This window comes from Protopterus annectens, chromosome 10.part0 (assembly GCF_019279795.1).
Source record: "Protopterus annectens isolate FY-2018-M chromosome 10.part0, PAN1.0, whole genome shotgun sequence".
Classification (NCBI taxonomy): domain Eukaryota; kingdom Metazoa; phylum Chordata; order Ceratodontiformes; family Protopteridae; genus Protopterus; species Protopterus annectens.
This window is the reverse complement of record NC_056744.1, coordinates 1,681,963,661-1,681,988,163: the sequence shown is the minus strand read 5'-3', so window position 1 is coordinate 1,681,988,163 and position 24,503 is coordinate 1,681,963,661. Positions and strand designations below refer to the sequence as shown.

Here is a 24,503-nt window from a genome sequence, read left to right as displayed (position 1 = left end):
TTTAAAATAAAGTAAGGAAATGGAACAAAGCTGACTGAAAGAGAGAGTAATTTCATAAAGAAAACTTAACGGACTTCTTTGTACTAGTAGATTTAAAATGAAGGGTACTGATGAAGCATTTGATTACTCTGTTGAATGTGTATGTTACAGAGTGAATATAAAGCTGCAATGAGAAAACCTGCCAGCAATGCATGTGCATACTCACAAGAAAAGCCTACATACAAAATTGTCAGGCAGAACTTTGTACATTTAGCCATATGCTGCTCAGAGGTACATCACTGAATTTTTTATTTACCCACTGTAATCTAATGCCAGATGCATTAATGTAGAACACAGCAAAATGAGACAACCTAAATCAAACTATGCATCTAGCTGACTATTAAAAAGCAAAGCATGAAAAGTCCCTAGTGTTTGAAGATTGCCATTTGGAAAATGTATGCTCTGCTTATCAAATCAATCCAATCTATTTACCTTGGCATTAGAATCCGTGTGGTACTTGATGCAGGCTTGCAGATGACTCACCCAGTGTTTTCTCTCTTTGGCATCAGCAGCTGAAACAGAAACAGAAACTATACTGTTAAAAGTTGTATAGCAATATTAATACAATCCAAAACCCAGCAGCAAAACCCCACATATCCTTAGCTACCATAGCAGAATCCTTTTTTTAATCCATGCTAATAAGCATTTCATTTTATCATGTCCCTATAAATACTGATATTGCTGAACCAATTTGTGTGTGGGTACTTAGTTTACAGCTAATTCCGGTGTTTTATCTGCATTAATTTTATATCCTGAAAAGATATGAAACTGTCTCAGAGTGTTCCACAACACTGAAAGGTCCTTTTCTTGTTTTATCAGGTATTAGATAAGCAAATAAAACAAAATTTTCTCAACTACCATACCAATTACGTCTTGAATTTCTGAGTCTCTTACTTTCTTTGCAAATGGTTCTAAATATAATGCAAATAAACGGGAAAGCGGACACCCCTGTATGGTTCCTCTGCTCAAACAGAACTTATCAGAGGTGAACCCACTACCTCATATCCTTCATATACTCTCCTAATCAACCTTATAATTTTATCAGGGAACATAAATAATTTCATTGCCCTACTCAAAATCCAGGCTTACTCTGTTGAAAGCTTTCTCTGCAGCAAGACCCCAAACCGTATTGGTATTTTCTTACATTCTGCTTCCCTCTGGATCATCATTGTTCTGTTAATGTTTTCAAATGTTTGCATTCCCTCCAAAAAACACAATGATCCATATCTATCAATTTTGGTATCACCTTTGCCATTCTTTTAACAATTCTAGATAGAATCAAAATGGGCCTATATGAAGACGGATCTGATGGGTCTTTGCCTTCTTTAAGTATTACAGCCACCACTGCTTTCTTCCTGGATGTTGGTCGTTCTCTTCCTTTAAAGATACTGCTAAACAAAGCCTTCCAGATCTTTATCACTTTCCTCAATCCTAGCTTCCAAACTTCCACACCATCTATTCATGGGGCCTTAGCTTGATTTAATAACACGTTCGAAGGCAAAGCAAATAAATAAAAGAACACTGAATATAATGAAAAGTTTCCTCTAGCAAATAAATGTCCACAGTGCTTGTACTGGAAGGCAACTGTGCATCTGGTTCTAATGCCTCTATGGAGGCAATCTGATAAGGGGCAATAAAAACAGTACACTTCTTTCTTTCAATGGCTAGGAGATAAATGTTTCGTGAAAGCATTCAAGTTGTTTTCTACGTCTGGGGGAGGAATAAAGATACAACAAAAACTAGACACTTAGTGAAAGTAGTAGACATTTGTTTGCATACAACACAAAAGCTGAAACTAGGCACTTTAAAAAATCTGTTTTACATAGATGAGAATAACAACATCTTACCATAATGGACAGCACTTTCCATATTATCTTTATATATGAACAGTCTTACAGATATTAACAAAAAAGAAATAGTGAACTATATTAAAAAATGCAGGTACAAATAGGTACACCACAGGAGACAAATTTGAAAAAAAAAATGAGCATTTGAATTTGATAAAGTAAGGATTTCAAGATGATTATTCAGCTGAATGTCAGGTAAGGGCTACTTGTTAAGTACGTTTTTTCTAGGTACAGCAGTAGCAGAACCACTGTTAAGTATCCATGCTACAGCTGAAGAAGAGAAGCCAATAGTGGTAAGCACTGCTGCAATGAGTCGGTCAGAAATTGTCGTCAAGTGTCTACAAGTAGCACACTTATACTAACACTTTACCAGTCCATTTGTTATGTAACTGCACAAGCAGCAAACAAATTCTCAGAAAAAGTTTAAAAGGTGAAAACACACTGGACGAACATTACAACAGCAGGTGGGATGTCACACTGTGTACTCAAGTACTATACTAAATAAAACACACTCCTGCCCATCCCATAAAGAAACTTTGCAACTTTTAGTCATATCAAGGTTATCACAAGCAGTACATATTTTTCTAAAAATTAACCCTCAGCATCAAAATCCTTTAGCTACCATTAGCATTCCCTGACAAGAAACTTCAAATATTTGTAAAAGAAAAAAAGTGTTTCTTAAAGGGGACTATGCCACTTTTAGTCAAAAAGTTGTAATAACAAAATGTGTGGAATGGTTCTTATCTGCCAGAATAAAGCTATTAGCCAACTGCTGCTCCTGTGAAGTCTCTGAGCTTCTTCTGTCTGAGGCAGCAAGAAAGTACTGAAGAAAGTTTGACACAGACTGACAATTTCTCTCTTTGGGATTAGCCAATATGCGCTTAGTGTGAAGGTGCGAGAGGGAGCCAGAGCTTTTGGAAACTGGCCGCTTATTGTGTCCAAGGCAGGACACAACCCATATAGACAAAATGGAATTATTAACATACAACAGGGCTGCCATCTTTGCATTCTTCCATTTTAAACATGCAGTGTGTAACAACTCCCCACCACCACTCCCTGGGACCTTGGGGTGGCCATGCCCCATTGCAAGCCATATCCAGAAGCACCAAATTTTAAATGCTATATTATCCAGTGACTGTTTGGACACCCTTAGAAGATATGAAGCTCAAAAGAAAAAAAGAGTTCCATGGCACTCCCCATGCCACTATCTACTGTCCCCCTGACAGACACCTCTGTGCACCCCACTTTCCTCCCACTCTTGCCTCCTCATACTATCCAAAGTACTTTTGTCTTGTTCTCGCACTTTGTGTAACTTGTCAGCTTTTCCCTACATCTTTTCAACACATCCTAAGTGGCTAAGAGTGTACTGTTAATGTGTATGAAAGAATTTAATTAAGATGGAATCTAAATGCCCCGAGATGCACTTTAAAGCTTTTTCCACATCCTTTAGTCCAATGATGACCTGAACAAAAACAACTAACTAAATAAAATAAGACTATGAAAATAAACTGACTTTTTTTTTTTAAGGAAGAAATTAGTGGTATACAAGGCCTAATATCTAAAGCTGATAAAACAGTAGTTGCCTACTGATAAGCTAAGGAAAATGCTTGTGAGGCACGTAAATCATGTTGGAGATTACTGTCTTTCTCCCTTATCTCTCCTAAAAGACAGTCACCTTCTATATAAACTTCTTTTGCTAGACTGGGGTGAAAGTGACAGGAGAAATGGCTATAGTTGTATAGGTTCATAGGTTGGTACTAGGCTATCAGCCCTAGGGCCTATACAAGCCTAGCCATAGCAATTCCCTGGCTATTTCTTCCCACATTATTTACTTTCCTGGACCCCTGTCTAGTAGGGTGACTGACGTGATCTCTGGGGTGAATTTCCTTTCTCCCATCCAATCGTCAAGGTTCCTCTTGAAGAGGTCCAAAGAGGCACTCTGCTTGACATGTATGGGCAATCTATTCCAGAGTCTGGGGAGTCTCTGGGTCAGGAACCTATCCCTCCAACATGTTTTGTTTATTGTGATGACAAGGTTTAGATCCCTGGAGCGTGTAGCTCGGAGGGATTGGGATTTCTTTAAGTGTAGCATGTCCAACAGCTCTGGGTTTGACATGGTCTTGTATGTTAAGCAGAGATCGCCTCTGAGTAGACGATATGCGACAGAGTATAGCTGGAGTTTTTTAAGGCGGTCAGCGTAGGGCATCTGCTTTAGGCCTGTGATTCTTTTAGTGAGGTATTTCTGAGGCCTTTCCAGTTGTTGCAGATGTCTTGAGAGGTACATACCAAATGGGGCGTTGTATTCTATAATGGGTCTAATGAGAGATGAGTACAGTGGGACAATGACCTCCTTTTTTCTGGATGAAAAGCCCTTCGTGATGAGGTGTGCTACATAGAAGGATTTCCTGACTGTTGTGGCGATGTGGTTATCGAAGGTGAGACCACTGTCCACCTGTGTCCCTAAGTCTCTTATCACACTTTCTGTGTTAAGTGTACTGCCACCTATATAGTAATTCATGGATACATGTTTTTTCCCAAAGGGGATAACAATACATTTCTTGGCATTGAGCTTGAGCCCATGGCTCTGGCACCAAGCATCTGTTTCTGTAAGGCCCTTTTGTAGAGTATCCACATCATTTGGGGATTCAATAATGGCTCCCAGTTTGCAGTCATCTGCAAACTTTGTTAGCCAGAGTCCCTTAGTGTTGACCTGTACTTCAGAGAAGTAGATGCCAAACAAGAGCGGCCCCAGGACTGAACCCTGAGGTACTCCACTTGTCACTTGTCTGGAGCTGGATTTGGAGTCGGCTACTTTTACAGTGTGGGTTCTATCAGTAAGCCATTTAGCAACCCATTGGGTGACATAGGGATTTATGCCCAACTTAGTAAGTTTATCTATGATTCCAGAGTGGGGATGGTGTCAAAGGCCTTGGCAAGGTCTAGATAGGCTGTGTGGACCACCTTACCCTTGTCCATGGCTCTGGAGACTGATTCAAAGAAGTCAATCAGGTTCAGGAGACAAGATCGGCCCTTCACAAACCCAAACTGGGTGGGGTCCAGTGTTTGAAGGTTGCCAATGTCTTTGTTTATAAGTTCCATGATAATACGCTCCATGGCCTTGCAGATAAGGCTTGTCAGACTGATGGGACGGTAGTTTCCGGGATCCAAGGTGGATCGGCCCTTGTGGATTGGGATAACTGTAGCTCTGCGCCACTCAGTGGGCGCGAAACCTGAGGTGAGGCTATGATTAAACATGACACTTAGGTGAGGTGCCAGTTCATATTGTAGTTCATGTAGTACACAGCCCGGGATGTCATCTGGTCCCATGGATGCTGTATTCTTGGCTTTAGAGAGTGCGTTTTGTACCTGTGTGGCCGTTATTACTGGAATTTGGCAATCTTCCGGTATTGAGATGGGCCATTTAGGGGGTGAGAGTGGGGTGAAGTTGGCACTGAATCGATCTGCCAGGATATTGGCAATATCCTTCGGATCAGTATATTTAATGCCATTCTGTTTTAGCTCAGAGCAGATCTGAGCATTGCCATTTAGATTCTTGACATAATTATAGAATGCTTTGTGGTTGTCTTTGGAATCTTTGGCAATTTTATTTTCGTAACTAGCTTTGGAGGATTTTATGAGGCATCTCAGTTTCTTACTGAGGCTAGTAAGGGAGTTTTTTGCATCCTGGGATTTTCCTCTTTTCTGCAAAAGTTTCTTCCTTTTGTTGTAAAGTTTGTTTATGGCAGGGGACCACCAGATTGGCTTCCTTTTTTTGGATGAGAGCATTTTGGTTCTACTTGGGATGACACGATTCATGCATGAGTGGATGTGCTCGTACAGTGCCACAGTGTAGGATTCAGCAGTTGAACTTTCAGTTCCCGTCTGCATGGGTGTCATGAAGTTTGTCACTTCTGACTTGAGTAGCATGAAGTTGGCTTTGGAGAAGTTTTTTATGGTGGTTTCTTTACTGGGGGGCGGGGGTGGGATGTGGATGTTAAGGGTGATTAGCTTATGGTCAGACCTGACCAACGAGGGGGTGACCATAGGTATGGAGCATTGATTTCCCATGTTGGTAATGACCAGGTCTAGGATATTGGAGCCCCTGGTGGGACTATGGATTAGTTGATCCAGGGCATTGGAATTTATGAATTCCAAGAACCGTTGCGCAAAGGTGTTGGGACATGAGTAGTTTTCCCAGTTAATGGCAGGGTAGTTAAAATCACCCAGTGAAGTATTTCAAGTTGCTGTTGTCATACATTTACACAACATGCCTCTTCAGCCCTAGCCCTAAAAAACAGACACCTTCTGTGTACCCCGATGTCAAACTAGGATAAAAGTGAAAGAACAAACAGAACACTGCAATACACTTCAATTTGTTGTCAGATACACATATACAGCATGTTTCCACTCCCCCATCTCCAGAAGACAGCCACATATATATACTTTTTTTCAGTTTCTTGGCATTTGGGTTTGACATAATGGTTAAGGTCTTCGCCTCAAACACAAGGTACAGGGTTTGATTCTCATAATGGGATTTTGGCCAGGCTTAAAATGGCCTTTCTGGGCAATTAGCCTAACATTCACCTATGAAAATATGATGCTCAAACAGTACATTAGCTCTACCCAAGCTGCTATATTAACTGCCTGTGCATACTTCTGAAGTGTGACTTTGATAAATGTTAAAGAAATAATGACCACTGTCTTCAGCTAAAAGACAAGCTATAGTAACGTTTGTGAGGAAAATTTAAGAAATAAGGACTACAGTATCCCCAGAACCCACACAAACAATAGCAACCGGAGTAGACTGATTTAGAGATTAGGTCAGGCTGATGGCAGAGGCCCCTACTAATCCACTTATACAATCAGAAGTGATGGTATCCAGAAGCACTGATGGTGAGGATGTTCTGTGATTCATCTTGTACCTTATTTTTTCCCTACCCAGGAGGTTCATGTATGTGCCTACAAGTACGATTTTCACACACACACACACACACACACACACACACACACACACACACACACACACAAATCCATTATACAGTTTGAAACTTGTGTGTTTATTTGTTTATAAATAAAAACAAACTTATAGCTTTCCTGACTTATGAAAATAAAGCCTTTCCTTGTGTAACACTGAAGCACATGTAGTTCTCCCTACTACGGTGATTGAAGTTTCAGAATTAGTCCTTACCTCTCAACTACTACTGACTTTGCATCATATTTTTGATCAGACCTTGTAAAATTTTTGTTTTCTGGTAAATCACTGTGGATTGCAATCATTCAATAAGCTCTACTACCTTTATCTGCCCAAATCAACACAGAACACATTAGTGTCATAAAATCAGCATATCATCAAGCATCTCTATTAGCTCTATTACTTTAATGTGCTGTATAGAGCAATGCAAACTTAAATTAATACAGTTTCAGCTATGTTGAGTTCAGCTTTGTATTCGGCAATACAGTGGCACTGGTTAAAGTAGAGTGAAAAAAAATACCTGGCTTTGGGCTGCTTTTTTTACTATTTAATAGTGAAGTGATACTAGCTACCATTATGTTTTTTCTTCTGCGTTACTCTACCATTCATTTCAACCTTTCTGCAATTGTTTTCCTTCTATACTTTTTTCATCAAGTTCATAGGTTCATAGGTTCATACTAGGCTATCTGCCCTAGGGCATTTATAAGCCTAGCCAGAGTGTGTTTGGCTTTCGCCACCCATTTTAAATTAATTTTGCTATGCCCTTTTTCGAGGTTAGTATACTGTGCCTCTGTCTAACAGTGACACAGAAGTGATACCCGGGGTAAACCTACTATCTCCCATCCACTCATCAAGATTCCTTTTGAAGAGAGTCAATGAGGGACTCTGCCTAACCTGGACTGGGATTTTATTCCAGAGTGAAGGGAGCCCCTGGGTTATGAATCTGTCCCTCCAGCATGTCCTATTTATTTCAGTGCTGAGGTTCAAGTCTCTCGAGCACGTAGCTCGATGGGATTTGGATTTGGATTTTCTGAGGTGCAGCAAGTCCATTAATTCCGGGTTGGACATGGCTTTATACGTCAGGCACAGATCGCCTCTGAGCAGGTGGTATGCCACTGAGTAGAGCTGGAGTTTCTTTAACCGGGAAGCATATGGCATCTGTTTGAGCCCTTTGATCCTCTTGGTGAGGTACTTTTGGGGTCTTTCCAGTTGCTGCAGGTGTCTGGTAAGGTACATCCCAAAAGGGGCATTGTACTCAATTATGATGAGGGATGAGTAAAGAGGCACAATGACCTCCCCTGATCTAGATGTGAATCCCTTCATGATTAGGTGGGCTATATAAAATGTTTTTCTAACCACTTTGGCCACGTGGTTGTCAAATGAGAGATTGCTATCAACTTGGGTCCCCAGGTCCCCAATTACTTCTTCCGTACTTAATGGATTACCACCTATATGTGGTAATTTGTGGGCACTTTGTTTTTGCCAAAGGGGATGACTATACACTTCTTGGCGGTTAGCTTGAGGCCATGGCTCTGGCACCAGTTGAATGTTTCTATGAGGCCCTTTTGGAGGATGCTTGTGTCGGCTGGAGAGTCGATTATAGCGCCCAGTTTGCAGTCATCTGCGAACTTGGTCAGCCACAGTCCTTCCGTGTTGGCCTGTACCTCCGAGAAATATATACCGAACAGGAGAGGTCCCAGGACTGATCCTTGTGGAACGCCACTTGTAACTGGTTTGGAGTCTGACATGGCTCCAGCAATTCTAACCATGTGGGTTCTGTCCTTGAGCCAGTTTGCAACCCAACAAAAGTGTCAACAAATAAAATACAGGCTTCCCTCAGTAATCTGCAGTTACTGGCTAAAGGTAATGGGGATTATACTACTGATCTGGAAGCCAGGGATAATGTGTGCAATGATCATCAAAAATGCAATACTTTACTTATTAAACTGCATTACTTTTGCACCCGTGTTTCAAATTAGTGTGGTTTCATCTGACTGTAAAGTTATGTACTACCTTCAGTAGTTATCCCTGCTTAGAATGCATTCCTGTACTATTTATCTGTCCCATACTGAACACCCTTACTGTAAAAGAGCAAGATACTTTTGTAATATGATCATATAGTTACACCGGCTTATGCAATTACCACATAGGTAACAACTGAATTAAGGGCAAAGAACAGTGCCCTAAGAATTTCACATTTATTCTGAAATTACAATCCTGAAGTAACACCTGTTTTGCTACTTGCATGTGTAACAAACAGATCAGGTAAGGCTTGAATCAAGGGGAGAGAAGTGATTACTTGGAAGTCATTATCTTACTTTGGTGGAAGATACCGCTTGCAAACTAGGGTGATCCTGAGAACAGTCCAAGTCTATCAATGTTCTACCCTGGCTAACAAATATATATACAAAAAATAAATAAAAGAATGGGAGTTGTGGCCCTGAACTTTGCAGCAAATAATGGCAAAGGAAAGTTAGGTATACATAACAAGGTTAACACACCAGTCATCCGAAAGGCACACAACACACAGTTGCTTAACATCAGCATGATTGAGTGAATGTGGTCACTGGCTGACGGATGAGCTCTGAAATCTAATCAATCAATAAAAAAAGGCTGCAATAGTTAATGGATGCAAAATTAAAGGGCCAACTACCCACAATTTTACCAACACTTTCACTTAAATGCCCCTTTTCTTTACACAAGCTTACTTTCACTTTCTCCCTCATATGACTTACCACATCACAATGTAATACATTTTACGCTGGTTAGCATTACAGAAATAAAAACTGTCAAAATTTCTTGCAATGAAAACAGGTAAATGACAAATTATATAATTAAATAGATTCAAAAGCATTTTACTTTTGCACCCCAACTCCACACACCTGAACATCTAAGGGAGTAATTCCAACATTTAAAACTTATCCCTAGTTCTGGAACTTTATGGGTGTGGGGGATTTAAACACATTTTTAAGGGGATCACTAAGGAATAATGGAAGTATCAAGACAAAAAAAAAAAGAAAAGCTATGAAGGATTTAATATTATAATTTTGCAATATAATCAGAAACAGACTTTAAGAAAATTATGAATAAAAACGAGAAAGCAGTTATTGGAAGTAATGCTATTTTGACAATTAAATTGGGAAATTCTATGAACTTTGTTTCAAAAAGGGATAGAAACATTAAAAATCTACTGGGAAATGAACAAAGATAATGATGGACTACGGTTTACAGAATGACAAAATGTGGGTCATGTAATCAGTGTATGTTCATTAAGGGTGTTAGTGTAGTTGATGTGGAAACCGTTCCCCCTAAATTCATAAGATATAAGGGCAATTTTGGATGTGGGACTAAAAGGGTGGTTTATTTGACAATATTCCAGACCTATCCCGCATTTTATACTGGCAATACAGAAAGACAATTAAGAGAAAGAATATATGAACATTTTTATGCAATAAGAACTTCTGATGAAAATAATGCCCTTTTTAAACATTTGAAGGTTTGTAAGAACTTTACAAACTTTTGTTCCTTTGTGATTGAAAAAATTATTTTACCAAAACAGATGGAGATTGGAAAAAAATCACCTGGAAATACGGGAACTGTTTTGGCAAATTTTTCCAGATGCTACGAATCTGCAGAGTCTTCATGAAAATATATCAATTAAATGTATTTTAAATGCTACAGCATTGAAAATATAAATAAACTCATTCAAAATCATTAATGTATTTTTTGTAAGTTTATACTGTGTGCACATTTCAATGATGTGGACATGACGTACGGGTGGGTTTGTTCTGATAGTCAGTTTTTATGCAGAAGAAACTGCTAAACATTCATAAACATTTATACACATCCAGGCTGCTGTTATCTGCATTTCTATTTTACAATAGTGGATATATGTGAGGTACTAGTTGGTGGAGATCTGTCAATTATTTTCAGTTTAGCCCACAATTCTTCTTGTGAAAAGTTTAGAAAGAACAATATAACTTACCTGCATGACCACTTTATACTGCCTGGCAGTTGGCGCAGAGTGTTAAGGCTGTGAGCTGCAGTTTCTGTGTTACACAATTTGATTCCTTCTACCCTCATTTGTCTACTGTGTGACCTTGAGCAAGTCACTTACCCAGAAATTGCTCCAGAGTTGCCCCTTAAACAGACTGTTTCCAGTGTGCTTACCTGGCTAACAAATATGTTATTTGTTATTACTTATCATATGTAAAAGAGATCACATTATATGTTCAATGTTGCTGAATTTGATTCTTGGTAAGTAGATTTCTTTTAGTAGACGCCATTACAGCAGCACTTGTCTTTGCCATACACATACTTGTTAAACTGTCACATGTAGTAAGAACTGTAGAAAAATGGTACCCTAAGCACTTCACATTTTTCCTGCATTTGCAATCATACAATGGCACCCCCCCTTTGTTGTTTGTACTTGTATGTGCAACTGACAGACTACTTAAGAAATGAATCGGGAGCAGTAAAGGTTACACTTTGTATTTATTCTGAAGTTATGATCTTACTTACAGACTCCTTGTCCAAACAACTAAATCTCTCAACCTAGGTGGTGACGCGCTATTTGCCAACACCACTGGCAAAATATGGAACTCTCTCCCAAATAACATCACGCTTGCAACTTCTCTAAGTCAATTCAAAAATAGTCTAAAACTCCACTTCAAGTCACACTGGCTATGTCCTTGCTCAAACCCAGACTAGCTCTGTGCCATTAACTAAAACATAAACAACTAGCTAAGATGAGAAGTACTTTGTATACTGTGATAAAGAAATATGTATCCTGTCTAACTCTATGTCATTATACTGCCTACCGTCCTTGCTAATATGTTAATAATGTTACATTTGTAGTAATCTCAGAAATAGTAATGGCAGTCTTGTACTTGTATGTAAATAGCCTATGTTTTTGTTAAGTTCTTTCAGCTCATTTACTGTACCTAATTATCAATGTAACTCTGTTGGAGCTTTTCTCCCCGGGCCACCGCTGAAAAAGGACATGTATCCAGTCGGACCATCCCGGTTAACAAATGTAAAATAAATAATAAATAAATAAATAAATACTACTTCAGTGTTATTTCTTCCGCTGACATTACAGAATTAATATTATTATATACGGGGGGTTGTGACTCAAATCTTTGTTGTGAATAATGGCAAATGCAAATCATGTTTACCTAACGAGTTTACATTTATTGCTACTTTACATGCATTTTTTTGTCAACTTATGTTACACAATGCACAGCTACACAATTTTATTATAGTTTCTGTGTTAATATTGTCACTGCCTGCGAGTTGAATAATTAAGCAATAACCCACGCCTGGGTGTGGGTAATGCTGGATTTACCCACGGTTGGTGTGGTTTGGTCATGAGGCGGCCCGGTAGTAAACAAAGACAACCGTGGGTAAATCCAGCATTACCCACACCCTGAAGTGGGTTATTGCTATTATACAATGACATTATTTAAGAAAAAAATACTTACATTTCTTAAATAATGGCATTGTATAATGCCTCCGTGCTGCGCTTCCGCAGCTGTCTGGTATCCTGGAGCAGTTCTGATGTACTGCGCATGCGTATGCTTAAGCAGTACATCAGAGCTGCGTGTAGAGGAAACAATGGAGAAAGGAAGATCTCCGTTACTTTTTTAAAGTTGTCTCGCTATGTTAAATGAGTTTAACATAGCGAGATATCTTTAAAAAAAGCAACGGAGAAAGGAAGATCTCCGTTGCTTTATTTTAAGATATCGCACAATGTTAAACTCATTTAACATAGCGAGATTACAGCAATGGAGCTCTTCCGTTCTCCATTGCTGCTGACCCCCAGTTATCTTCTGCTAGGTGTAAGTGGGCCTCTGCAACAGGAATGAATGTTTGAGATTTATGGAAGGAGGGTTTGATGGTCAACAGAAGTGGTGGGGAAAAAGCAGGAAAAAAACAGCTCTATAGCTGATTTAACCACTGTCATAAGAATGCATAGTATACTTTATTACTTCTTGTTTGCAACATTACAGTAATGTACTGTTGCTTAGGATGCTTAACTGGAGACAGCAAAACTTTTATTCTAATCAGTCATAGTACTATTAATCTACTAGTTGAACTACAGAGGAAACTAGATTCTAGACTACACTTTTGATTAAGCAATACATTTATGATGTGGATCAATGCACTGATGACATGCATAAGATATACATAAATAAAAATATGTACATCTAGAAATGGAATTTATGGATTTATTACATTCTGATATGCAGGTATGTCAATAGATTAAAATATACATGTGTGCACTTATGTATGCATGCAAACATACACACTTGCACTCACAAATATAAGCACACAATACTGAGGTGTTCACAGTAAACATCTCACATTGCTTGTAAACTCAGCATCGAGCTCCAGGAACTGCTACCCCCACCATGCAAACCCATGTTAGCACGTGTTCCTAGGTTCACAACAGTGAAGGAGTTCCAATATTCATGGTTTTCTGAACTTGTGGGCATACACTGTTGTGAGTTTCGGTGTGAATGTCTCAGTACTGTGCATGACAGCAAACTTATTATGTATATACATTTTTATATGTCACTGCTCTGAAGCTGGATTTGGAGTCTGCTACTTTCACAGTGTGGGTTCTGTCAGTGAGCCAGTTGGCAACCCATCTTGTGACATAAGGATTTATACCTAGTTTAGTGAGTTTATCTATAATTCCAGAGTGGGGATGGTGTCAAAAGCCTTGGCGAGATCTAGATAGGCTGTGTGAACCACCTTACCCTCATCTAAGGCTTTGGTGACTGCTTCAAAGAAGTCTATCAGGTTTAGGAGACATGATCTGCCTTTTACAAACCCAAAATGGGTGGGGTCCTGAGTTTGGAGATTACCAATGTCATTGTTTATAATTGCCAAGATGATACGCTCCATAGCTTTGCAGACCAGGCTCGTTAGGATAATGGGGCAGTAGTTTCCGGGGTCTGTGGTGGCTCCCCCTTTATGGAGAGGGATAACTGTCGCTGTGCGCCATTCAGTGGCCACATAGCCTGAGGTGAGGCTATGATTGAACATGGTACGTAGGTGGGGTGCCAGTTCGCTCTGTAGTTCATGTAGAACACTCCCTGCCCCCTAATTCCACCCGCCCCCACTACCTCTACATTTATAAGGGTATTACCACACCCCTATTCCAACAACCTATCATTAGGACCTATGAGCTCTCCTCTCTCACGCTGACCTTCCCACTCTACACCTCTACCTATTATACTCTCTCTTTTTCTTTAGGGCCCTATTCCTACCTGTTATCTCCCATATTCTGTATTGGTAAATTGAAAGACCAAACTCTCTTTCCCACCATGTTATTTCACTCCTTGATACACCTCCTGGTTATCACCTACGTACTTACCCTCTATGAGAGCCAAACAATTACTGGCTTTCAATACCCAAAAGGCAACACTATTACCCAACCTGCACATCTCTCTTCTGTAAGTTATCCTAACACTGTATGGTCATTCCCAACTGCCCACCCTCATTTTCAATGTACTAAAGCTTGGATCACTAGCCCTCGATCGAAGCAATACCACAAACTTCTACACAAACTTTTGAAACTCCTCTCAAGGTACAGTCCTAGCCTTACTCTCAGTGGGGACATCTACCCCAACCCCTCAACATCAAATAACAAAAATCCTACTACAGGGAACATCAACTATTCAAGTCTAAACAGTAGACTAGCTAATTCACTCCTGCTCTGTCATCTCAATATTAGGAGTATTAATAATAAAATACATGAACTGCATGCCCTATTGGAAGCTTACTCCCCAGAGATTCTTTGTTTATCTGAGACCTGGCTCAAACCTAGCACTACTGATAATGAAATATTACCACCTGGGTATAACATACACAGGTTGGATCGTGCTACCAGGAAAGGAGGGGGGGTAGCTATACTTTACAAGTATGAATTAAACGTCATCATTAATCCTACTCAACCTCCCCAGATTAATAACTCAGAAATTCTTGCAACTAAACTACAACTTAACAAAAGTAAATGTATTAATATCATTTTCATGTATATCCCCCCGGGTAATAATATACCCACACTTGAAGGGACCCTACATTGGCTTTCAAGTCACTATCCCCAGGAAACCTTACTGTTTGGGGACTTTAACATAGACTGGGGCGCATGCTCCCTAATGGCATCTATCACCCAAATTAACCTGCATGCATTCTCTCAACTCATCACTAGCCCTACCAGACTTGGTAAAAAAAAATCAAAAAGATAGTCTGCTTGACTGGGTACTCACAAATACTAACCCCCAACTGTAAACTGCCAGGTACCCTCCCTGCCGATCTTAGTGATCACCTTCTTACCTATATACTGAAGCAAAAGCCAATTATTTTGCAGACACCCTTACTCAGAAAAGTCAGAAACAAACAAGACTTTGACCCTGCTAAATTTCAGAGGGAACTGAACTCCTGTAACTGGTCAATACTCTTTCATCTCCCACTGGATGATGCAGTCAACTACTTTAACAACAAATTCCTTGAAATCCTAGAATGGCATGTACCTGCCCGCTTTAAAAAAACAAAAACGAAAAATGCACCTTGGCTCTCTAAATTGTCCCGACAAAAAATCAACAATAGAGATAAACTCTGGGCCAAATGGAGGTCCACCAAAACTTCCAAAGATCATATTGAATTTCGCCAAGCCAGAAATGAGACCAAAAGATCCATCCTAAATGAAAAAAACAATACTACTTTAATCTACAAACAGCCAATCAGAGAAATCCTCAGAAACTTTGGGCCGGTCTGAATAATCTCCTTCACCCTGGTAAAACCACAACCCCCACCCCAGCCACTGCCAGTGGCAATTCCCCTGAGGAGGTCTCAAATAGTTTTAACCACTTTTTACTGAAACAATAAGAACCCCAACCAACCAGTTACCCGCTAGCTCACCTAACATTGACAATGCCAGCCATCTGAACATTCCCACTTTCAGTTTCCAACCAGTCCCCACAAACTATATTTGCAAACTTATCAAAAAACTAAAGCCCACCACACTATCGGCCGATCAACTCCCTGCTGAATACCTTCAAATATCAGCTGATGTAATTGCCTACCCAGTCTCGATACTTAACAGGGTTATATCCGAGGCCAAAATTCCCTCCATTTGGAAAATGTCCTATGTTATCCCATTACACAAGGGTGGATCCTCCACAGAATTCTCTAACTACAGACCAACTGCCATACTTTCCCCACTAGCAAAGATCATGGAAAAATGTATACAAAAACAACTTATGGATCACCTAATCCATAATCACCTCCTATCTGATACCCAACATGGTTTTCGTCCACATCATAGTACAACCTCTGCCCTCCTAGCCTTCACCAACACCATAAATACCAACCGTAACAATAACCACATATCCTCAGCCCTCTTTCTGGATCTTTCAAAGGCCTTTGACATGGTGAATCACCAACTTTTGATTAATTCCCTGCAGAATCATAGGCTCAACTACAATACCCTTCGATGGTTCACTTCTTATCTTACTGGGAGACAACAGGCTGTCATCTGGCAGGATAAGCTCTCCAGCCTGTTACCTACCACCTTAGGAGTCCCTCAAGGGTCCATACTTGGGCCTCTTCTCTTTTCTATCTTTATTAACAACCTTCATACTGTCATCCTTCATGTCAACTGCATCCAATATGCAGACGACTCCACCCTGATCTGTTCTGCTTCTTCCCCTGAGGAACTGGAATATTTAACCCAGTCCACCTTTCATATCATAGAAAATTGGTTTACTGAACGACAACCGTTACTAAACCCCAAAAAAAACAAAATGCTCCTGTTCACTCCCACACTAAAATCCTCTGCCTTTACCTTCACCATAAAAGCAAAGGATGGAACTACTATCACCCCTGAACCCTCTACCAAACTAATGGGTGTTACTATTGACAACAAACTAAAATCTGACCTACACGTGAACCAAGTGATTAAAACTGTCAACAAAAAAATTGGGTCACTATATAGAATAAAAGCCTTCTTAACCGCTTCTGCTAAGATTGCCATAGCCAGTACACATTTACTCTCAACTCTTCTATATGCCTCTCCTCTTCTCTCCAACGTGAATAAATCTGTTCTTAACAGACTTTCCACCTGTTATAATCACATCGCCAGGTTTGCCACTGGCCAGCCTTTCAGAACACACCACTGTTTAAATCTTTTACAACTGGGCTGGCTTGAACTTCCTAACCTTCTTCAGTTCAACCTTATGGTTTTGGCCAAGAAAATCCTTCTACATCCTGATTACACACCTACCCTAAAAAATATTATCACCCCCTATGGCAATGCCAGACATCTAAGATCCTCAAACAAACTACTAATCCAATCCATTAAAATTTGCAATACAGCTGGTGACTCCCTCTTTGCTAACACTGTTGGTAGAACCTGAAACTTACTACCAGCTGATATAACACTGCTCCCCTCTCTAACTGAATTCAAAACCAAACTTAAACAACATCTGGCGTTAAAATGGCTTAGCCACTGTAACAAGCCTGCCTAACTTAATCTTTACTCTGTTATTTTGTTTTATGAATGACTGCATTAAGTCACCTTCTCTATGTAACTTAACCAACCATTGAATTGATCCTCTATCTTTGTATAATTCAATATGTACGTGTCTGATTTTCCCCTTTTATTAATACTGCTAAACTTGTTGTTTGTCTTGGAGCTTTTCTTCCCGGGCCTCCGCTGAAAATGGACATTATTCCAGTCGGACTATCCCGGTCAACAAAAGTAAAATAAAAAATAAAATAAAAAACACAGCCTGGGATGTCGTCAGGTCCCATGGATGCTGTGTTCTTGGCTTTGGATAGTGTGTTTTTTTACCTGTGCAGCCATGATTACAGGAACTTTGCATTCTTCTGGTATAGAGATGGGCCCTTTAGGGGATGACAAAGGGGTAAAGTTAGCACTGAACCTATCTGCCATGATGCTGACATTATTCGTTGGTTCTGTATATTTAGTGCCATTGTGCTGTAACTCAGAGCAGATCCGAGTGTTGCCACTGAGATTCTTGACACAGCTATAGAATGCTTTGTGGTTGGCTTTAGAGTCAGTGGCGATTTCGTTTTCATAACTAGCTTTGGAGGATTTTATGAGGGATCTCAGCTTCTTACTGAAGCTGACCAGGGAGTTTCTCCAATCATGGGATTTTACTCTCTTTTGCAACAGTTTCTTTCTTCTGCTGTACAGTTTGTTTATGGCAGGGGACCACCAGATTGGCTTCCTTTTTTTGGAGGATAGCATCTTGGTTCTGTTAGGGATTGCATGATCCATGCACTCATGTAAGTGCTTATAAAGTGCATTTGTGTAGGATTCAGCAGTCATACCTCTATTGTCCGTCAGCATGGGTGTCGTGAAGTTTGCCACTTCTGTCTTAAGAAGCGTGAAGTTGGCTTTGGAGAAATTTTTTACTGTGGTTTCCCTAATGGGGGGTCGGGGAGGGATCTGGATGTCTAGGGTGATTAGCTTATGGTCGGATCTGACCAACAAAGAATTGACCTCTGGTGTGGAGCACCGGTTGCCCATGTTAGTAATAACCAGGTCTAGGATATTGCTGCCCCTGGTGGGGGTGTGGATAAGTTGATCCATGGCATTGGAATTTATGAATTCCAGAAAACGTTGAGCACAAGAGTTGGTACATGAGTAGTTTTCCCAGTTAATGGTAGGGTAGTTGAAATCACCCATTATTAGGGTGTTAGGTTGTACCCTAATATTTTCCAGTGTATTAAGAAATGAGGAGTGGGAATCCTGGGACATGGTGGGGGATCTGTAGCAAGCTACAATTTGGATTGCGGTCTTGCCCAGAGTTAGTTGCACTTGGATAATCTCGGATGCATTATGCCGAGCAACTAGCCTGGAGGTGTGGATATCCTTAATGAATATGGACACGCCTCTGCCTTTTGTGTTTCGGTCCAGGTTAGGTGGCCAAAAGGTGTAGTATGAATTATAGTCTGGTAATGCAGGGGTACTCTCTGGAGCCTTGAACCAGGTCTCTGTCACTGCACAGATGTCGATGTTCTCCATTTTAAGGAGTGCCTCGAGAGAGTGCATTTTGAGGTTTAGACTTCTAGCACTGAGTAGCAATACCCTCAGATTCTTCTTTCCTGTACCTGTTAGGGTGGTGAATTTGTCATTTGAACTTTGCCTAAAAAGGCACTATAGGGGTGGCTAGAGCCTTAGCCAGTATCCGGAATCCCAGGGGTGACTGGTGCAGGCCATCTCTGGCAAAGCATCGTGGCTTGTCGATCAAGTCATCCCAGGCAGATACTGGATCCCCTTAGAATGACACCAGAAGCTTAGCCAATTGTGTAAGTCAATCATTTTGTCCTTGTATTGTGGTATCATTCTGGGTGATGGCAGGATGCTACTCAGGGCTAGGGTCATACCTGCCTGGGCTACAAGATCGGACAGTTCCTCCATGTCTCTTTTCATGTAGTCCAAGGAGGTACGTCTCAGGTCATTTACACCAACATGGACAATGACAGAGTCATATTTGTACTTGTTATGGACTGACCTGAGTGCATGCATTATGTGGCGGATCCTGGCACCAGACAGGCAGCTGACAGTAACTGTCCCCTTGTTTAGCCTGGTGAGTGGAACATCAGTGCGCCTGACTATAGAGTCACCTATGACTAGAGTGTTGGGTACGTTGTTATGCCTTATGGGCTGTGGTTGAGTGGCACACTGAGTTTGTGGGCTATGTGCCATTTGGGGTGTGTTGGGGGGGTGGAGGTTGCTTGTGTTTCTGTTTTGGAGGTCCCTGTTGCTTGGGCAGGTTTTTACTGAGAGCCTCCGCGAATGTAGGTGTGTGTTTTGTGTTTCTATGTGTGTGTTTTGGTGGTGTAGGTTTTGAGGGACTATGTGCGGAGTGTGGTGTGGTGCAAGTGTTTACCTTCTCCTCTTGACTGTCTAGTCCAGTCTTGGGTGAAGAGAGCTTTCCTTCCAGTTTGGCTATATAAGTGCATCTCTCACAGGTTGTAGTGTTGGGTGGTAGGAGGAGAGGGATGTCTGTGTACATGAGGCAATTACTGCATTGCCCCAAGATGCCCAGATTCATCAGGTAGACAGGAGAAAACACCGGGGGCTGACCCTTAGACATGCCTGGATCGGTGCTTATTTGTTAAGTACTAGAAACTGTTTTCCTCTAGACAGTGAGGAAAGTTGAGTGCTGTAGTAATTTGTAGCTTATTTAGTGCTTACAATAAGTTTTGAACAAGTGCTGAAACAAAAAACTGGCTAGTTCTAAGAAAGAAAATTTAGCTACAAGGCTTCCCTCCAACACAGAAAGGCTTGGGGGCCTAGAAGCCTACAATTAGTCCTGGACACAGCAAATCTATATCCAGGCTAGACTACCCACAGGAAAGGCAGGAAACAAGCTTAGAAAAAGTTTTTTTTTTATTTATTTACTTCTTTTAGTGGAAAGAGAGAAAGGAGTAGCAGAAACTAAGCTGATTGGCCTTCTCAAATGTTCTCCCTGCACTGGGTAGAATGAGGTAATGACACTAGACTGGGAGGAGGGTCCCAGATCAAATTTACACTAGGGGCAGGCAACTGCAAAGCCACCAACTATAAAAACACTATACCAGCAGGGAGGGAGAGTGGGAAACAAACTGCATAAATGTTTCTCACAGCTGAAAAGCAGCAGTGAGCCTTTAAATGAAAGTTTTCAGAAGAGCACTTGCTCCCACCATGTTACTGTACTTCATTTTTCACCAACCATTCAACTTTTTCTAATGTAGGAGAACTATTCTAATCAGCTCCACTGGGGAAATTGACGCACTATGTGCTCCAGATACATGCCTTAACCCCCCCCCCAATAAGGCCAAGCAGGCACAGACCCTGCACTGCTCTCCCTTCCCTCCCAACTCTAGCAGGCACTTGTGCCCTATCTGAATTTTTATTACCTGGGTTGTGTTTAGGGCTTCATACTGCTATGCCAATAGAGCTGGCTAGCATTCAACTAAATGTGACATCTACCAGTTAGGTAGAATATTTGCAGTTCTGCCAAATGCTGTCCAGTAGTTGGAAACCCATGACTGCATACAAGAAGGTGAGTATCAATATAGTTCTGTATTCTACACTACAGTGACATTCTAGCAGTTTAAATACCTTAGGAAAATAGTCTGCATATTTGCAAGTTCAAGCAATTGTATCATCACAGACAGAATAGTTGTGCAAAATCTTACCATAACTACAGATGTCATTCTCTTCTATGTTGCAGTATTCTTTGCATATGGGTTGTATTCTGCCCATCGACCGTCTGGCCTGTATACAAAAGCTTAGAGCCACTGCTTGTACGCGAGATGTCCCACGAAGGCACAGACGTCAGCCATAAAAGGGATGTCTGCACATACAATATTCAGAATAAGAAAGCCCCATAAGGAAAGGAGTCCAAAAGGAGCCTAAGGAGATCATCGTAAGAAAGAGCAAGTTGTATGGGGAAGGTGGGAGGGATAGAATACACCAACATACAAGAGAAGGACATTTATGGTTATGGTAAGATTTTACACAACTATTCAATGTCGCACTATATTTTACATATGGGACAGTGCAAAAGCTGAAAGGGAACCCAGGGAGGAGGAGAGAGCAGGGAAAGGCTAAGAGGAAGCACCTTCCAGGAATACACGCAGAACTGCCCTCGCAAAACCTGCCCTGGACCTGGAAACAGTGTCCAATTTGCAATGTTTGGTGAAAGTATGAACACATGACCAAGTGGCAGCTTCCAGGATGGAATGAGCATCTAGACCTTTAAAGAAGGCCCCTGAGGATGTTACTGATATAGTGGAATGGGTCTTAACAGAAGCGGATAAGAGCTTCCCATATATTCTTAGAAATCCATGTGGAAATGGTTTGTTTGGATGCAGGTAAACTCAGAGCCCTGGGATGAAAGGAAGCAAAAAGTCGGCCATATCTCCTAATGGACTTAGTTTTGTCTAGATAACATCTGAGTTGTCTACGAACATCCAAGGTATGCAAAATCTTCTCACTGATGGATTGTGGTGAAGGGAAAAAGGTAGGCAATTGGATGGACTGATTAAGAGACAACTCATTCACCGCTTTGGGCATGAAGCTACGATTTGTTCTCAAGGATATCCTATCCCTATGGAAAATTAAGAAAGGGTGAAAGCCATCAAGGCCTGAATCTCAGAGACCCTTCTAGCAGAGTTTAAGGCTACCAGAAGCACAGTTTTCCATGTGCAGAACGTGAGAGGCAGAAGCTGATGCTTCAAAAAGGGCCCGAGTAAGTTTTTCTAACACACAGTTAAGATCCCAAGGAGGAGGAACTGGTTTCCTGGGGATCTTAAATGTAGGACACCTTTAATAAAAAGCTCAACTTCTAACCTAGGAGCTAAGGGGAGAGTTAAAAGCAAACATGCAGACAGAGCAGAACAATGGACTTTGAGGAATAGGAAAGACCACTGTTGAGCAACTCACAGAGTTAAGAAAGTACTAAGGGAATGTCTGCACCAAAGGTATCCTCTTTCCTTTTTTGGCACCAAAATAGAAAATCTTTTACACTTGGAAATTTAAGATTTTCTAGTATTAGATTTCCTGGCCTCCTGCAAAACCTACAGCACGCCCGTAGACAATAGGTGCCTGAAAGGGATCAAAAGTTGATCACCCACAAGGTTAGATGTAGGGTTGGACACATGGGGGTAAATCAATGATCACTTGTACTGAGTGAGCAGGTCCATCCAGTGAGGTCACTTGTCGTAATGATCCTTGAATAACTGCAGAAGAGGAGGGAACCAGTACTGTCTTGGCCAAAAGGGGTCACTAGCAAGATTTTGAGTTTTTCCTGTTGAATTTTCAAGAGGACTTTTTGAATTAAGGGGAAGGGGGGGAATGCATAGTGAAACATCCCCTTCCATGAGTAAGACAGAGCACCCACCATCTACACTTGAGGGTGAGGGACTCTTGCACAAAAGCAAGGAAGCTGTCTGTTCATAGGGGAGGCAAAAAGGTCCAGTTCTGGAATACCCCACCTGTGATCTACATCCGGGAACACATCCTTGGGAAGCATCCACTTGTGAGATTGTGTCATAAATATGCTTAATGCATCTGCTACAGAGTTCTGAGCTGAAGGAAGGTACACAGCATGTAAAGTCACTTTGTACTGAGTAGCCAATTCCCAAGCCTTGATGGCCAGGCAACAAAGATAAAATTTTGTGCCCCCTCTGCTTCTTTATGTATCAAAGGACTATGGTATTGTCTATGAGAATCTTGAAGGGTCCTACCCGAAAAAGAGTGTGGAAGGTCTGCAGGGCTAGAACTAGAGCCCTCATTTCCCTGATGTTGATATGCGCTTTCATTTGAGAAGGGCACCAAAGACCCTGAACCTTCTTGTAAGCAAATTTTGATCCTCAACCCAAGTCTAAGGCATCTGTGAAGAGTTGCTGAACTGGTTCAGGTATCTGAAGAAGTAGGCCAGGGTTCAGACGGAGTTGTTGCATCCATCAATGTAACTTTTTTTCAGACAGGGGAGCAGGGGAATCAAGCCCTCTAAGGGATGAGCATACTAATACCAAACTGTCTAAGAACCACTGGAACTTCCTCACGTGTAATTTTGCAAAGAGCAACATGGGGTTAGCGGAGGCCATGAACCCCAGCAGTCCCAGAAACTTCCTGGCCGTAATGGAAGGAAAAGGCAGAATGGCCTCCATGAGGGTCTTGAGATAAGTTACATTTTCCACAGGAAGAAAAAACATAGATTCTGTGCGGAACCTGCACCCCAGGAATATAAGATCATGACTTGGTGAAGGGGCTGATTTTTTGAAATTTATTGAGAAACCCAGGGCCTGCAGAAAGGGAATAGCTATGTTCAGATGCTGAGTTAACACGTCTGGACTGCTGGCCAGAAACAGCAGATTGTCCAAGTATGGACAGACCTGTACGTCTTTTGGCCTTACATAAGCAACAGCTGAGGCCAGGCACTTTGTGAATACCCTAGGAGTAGTAAAAAGGGCAAGGAAGTAAACTGAAAGTGCAAGGAACCCACCAAGTAATGCAAAAAGTTTCTGAAGTGGGGATGAATAGGGATATGCAGGTAAGCATCCTTGAGATCCAGAGAAGCTAAGAAGGCTTGAGGAGAGACCAGGGGAAGAAGAGTAGGCAAGGATAGCATTGTGAAAGAAGGCACCACTAGGAAAGTGTTTAACAGGGAAAGATCTAATACAGGCCTCCAAGGACCATCTTTCCTTGGAACTAGAAACATTCTAAGTAGAATCCCCTCCCCATTTGGTCTGGAAGGACAGACTGGATGGTGCCTTGATGGGAAAGTTGAGCAGGTTTCAAGGGAAACAGCTGAAGTTGACTGGAGGGGGAGATGAGGTATTCCCTGAAAGGGAAGTAGGGTCTCCCCCAAGGTCATAAAATATCCGCTTCGAATAACTGAAATCACCCAGGAGTCCTGAGTGACTTCCATCCAAGCAGAAAGGGAAACAAAAATAAAGGGGCATGACGTGGAAGAGGTAGCAGACAGTCAGAGGACTTCTGTCTAGGCTGAAAAGGCTGCTGAGAAGGAGCAATGGCAGCAGCAGATATAACAGCCTTAGCCTGTGGAAGTCTCCTGGAAGAATTATGGGGCCTACTTCCAGAAGTACTG

General features: G+C 41.2%; 1 protein-coding gene across 1 annotated transcript in view; it reads right to left on the bottom strand.

Moving 5' to 3' along the window:
* LOC122814416 (oxysterol-binding protein-related protein 10-like) overlaps positions 1 to 24,503 on the bottom strand; it is a 1,436,298-nt gene that overhangs the window by 966,448 nt on the left and 445,347 nt on the right. The window contains exon 3 of the mRNA XM_044086999.1: positions 472 to 551. Within this exon, the coding sequence (XP_043942934.1) occupies positions 472 to 551 (80 nt within the window). The remainder of the gene's footprint in view (positions 1 to 471; positions 552 to 24,503) is intronic.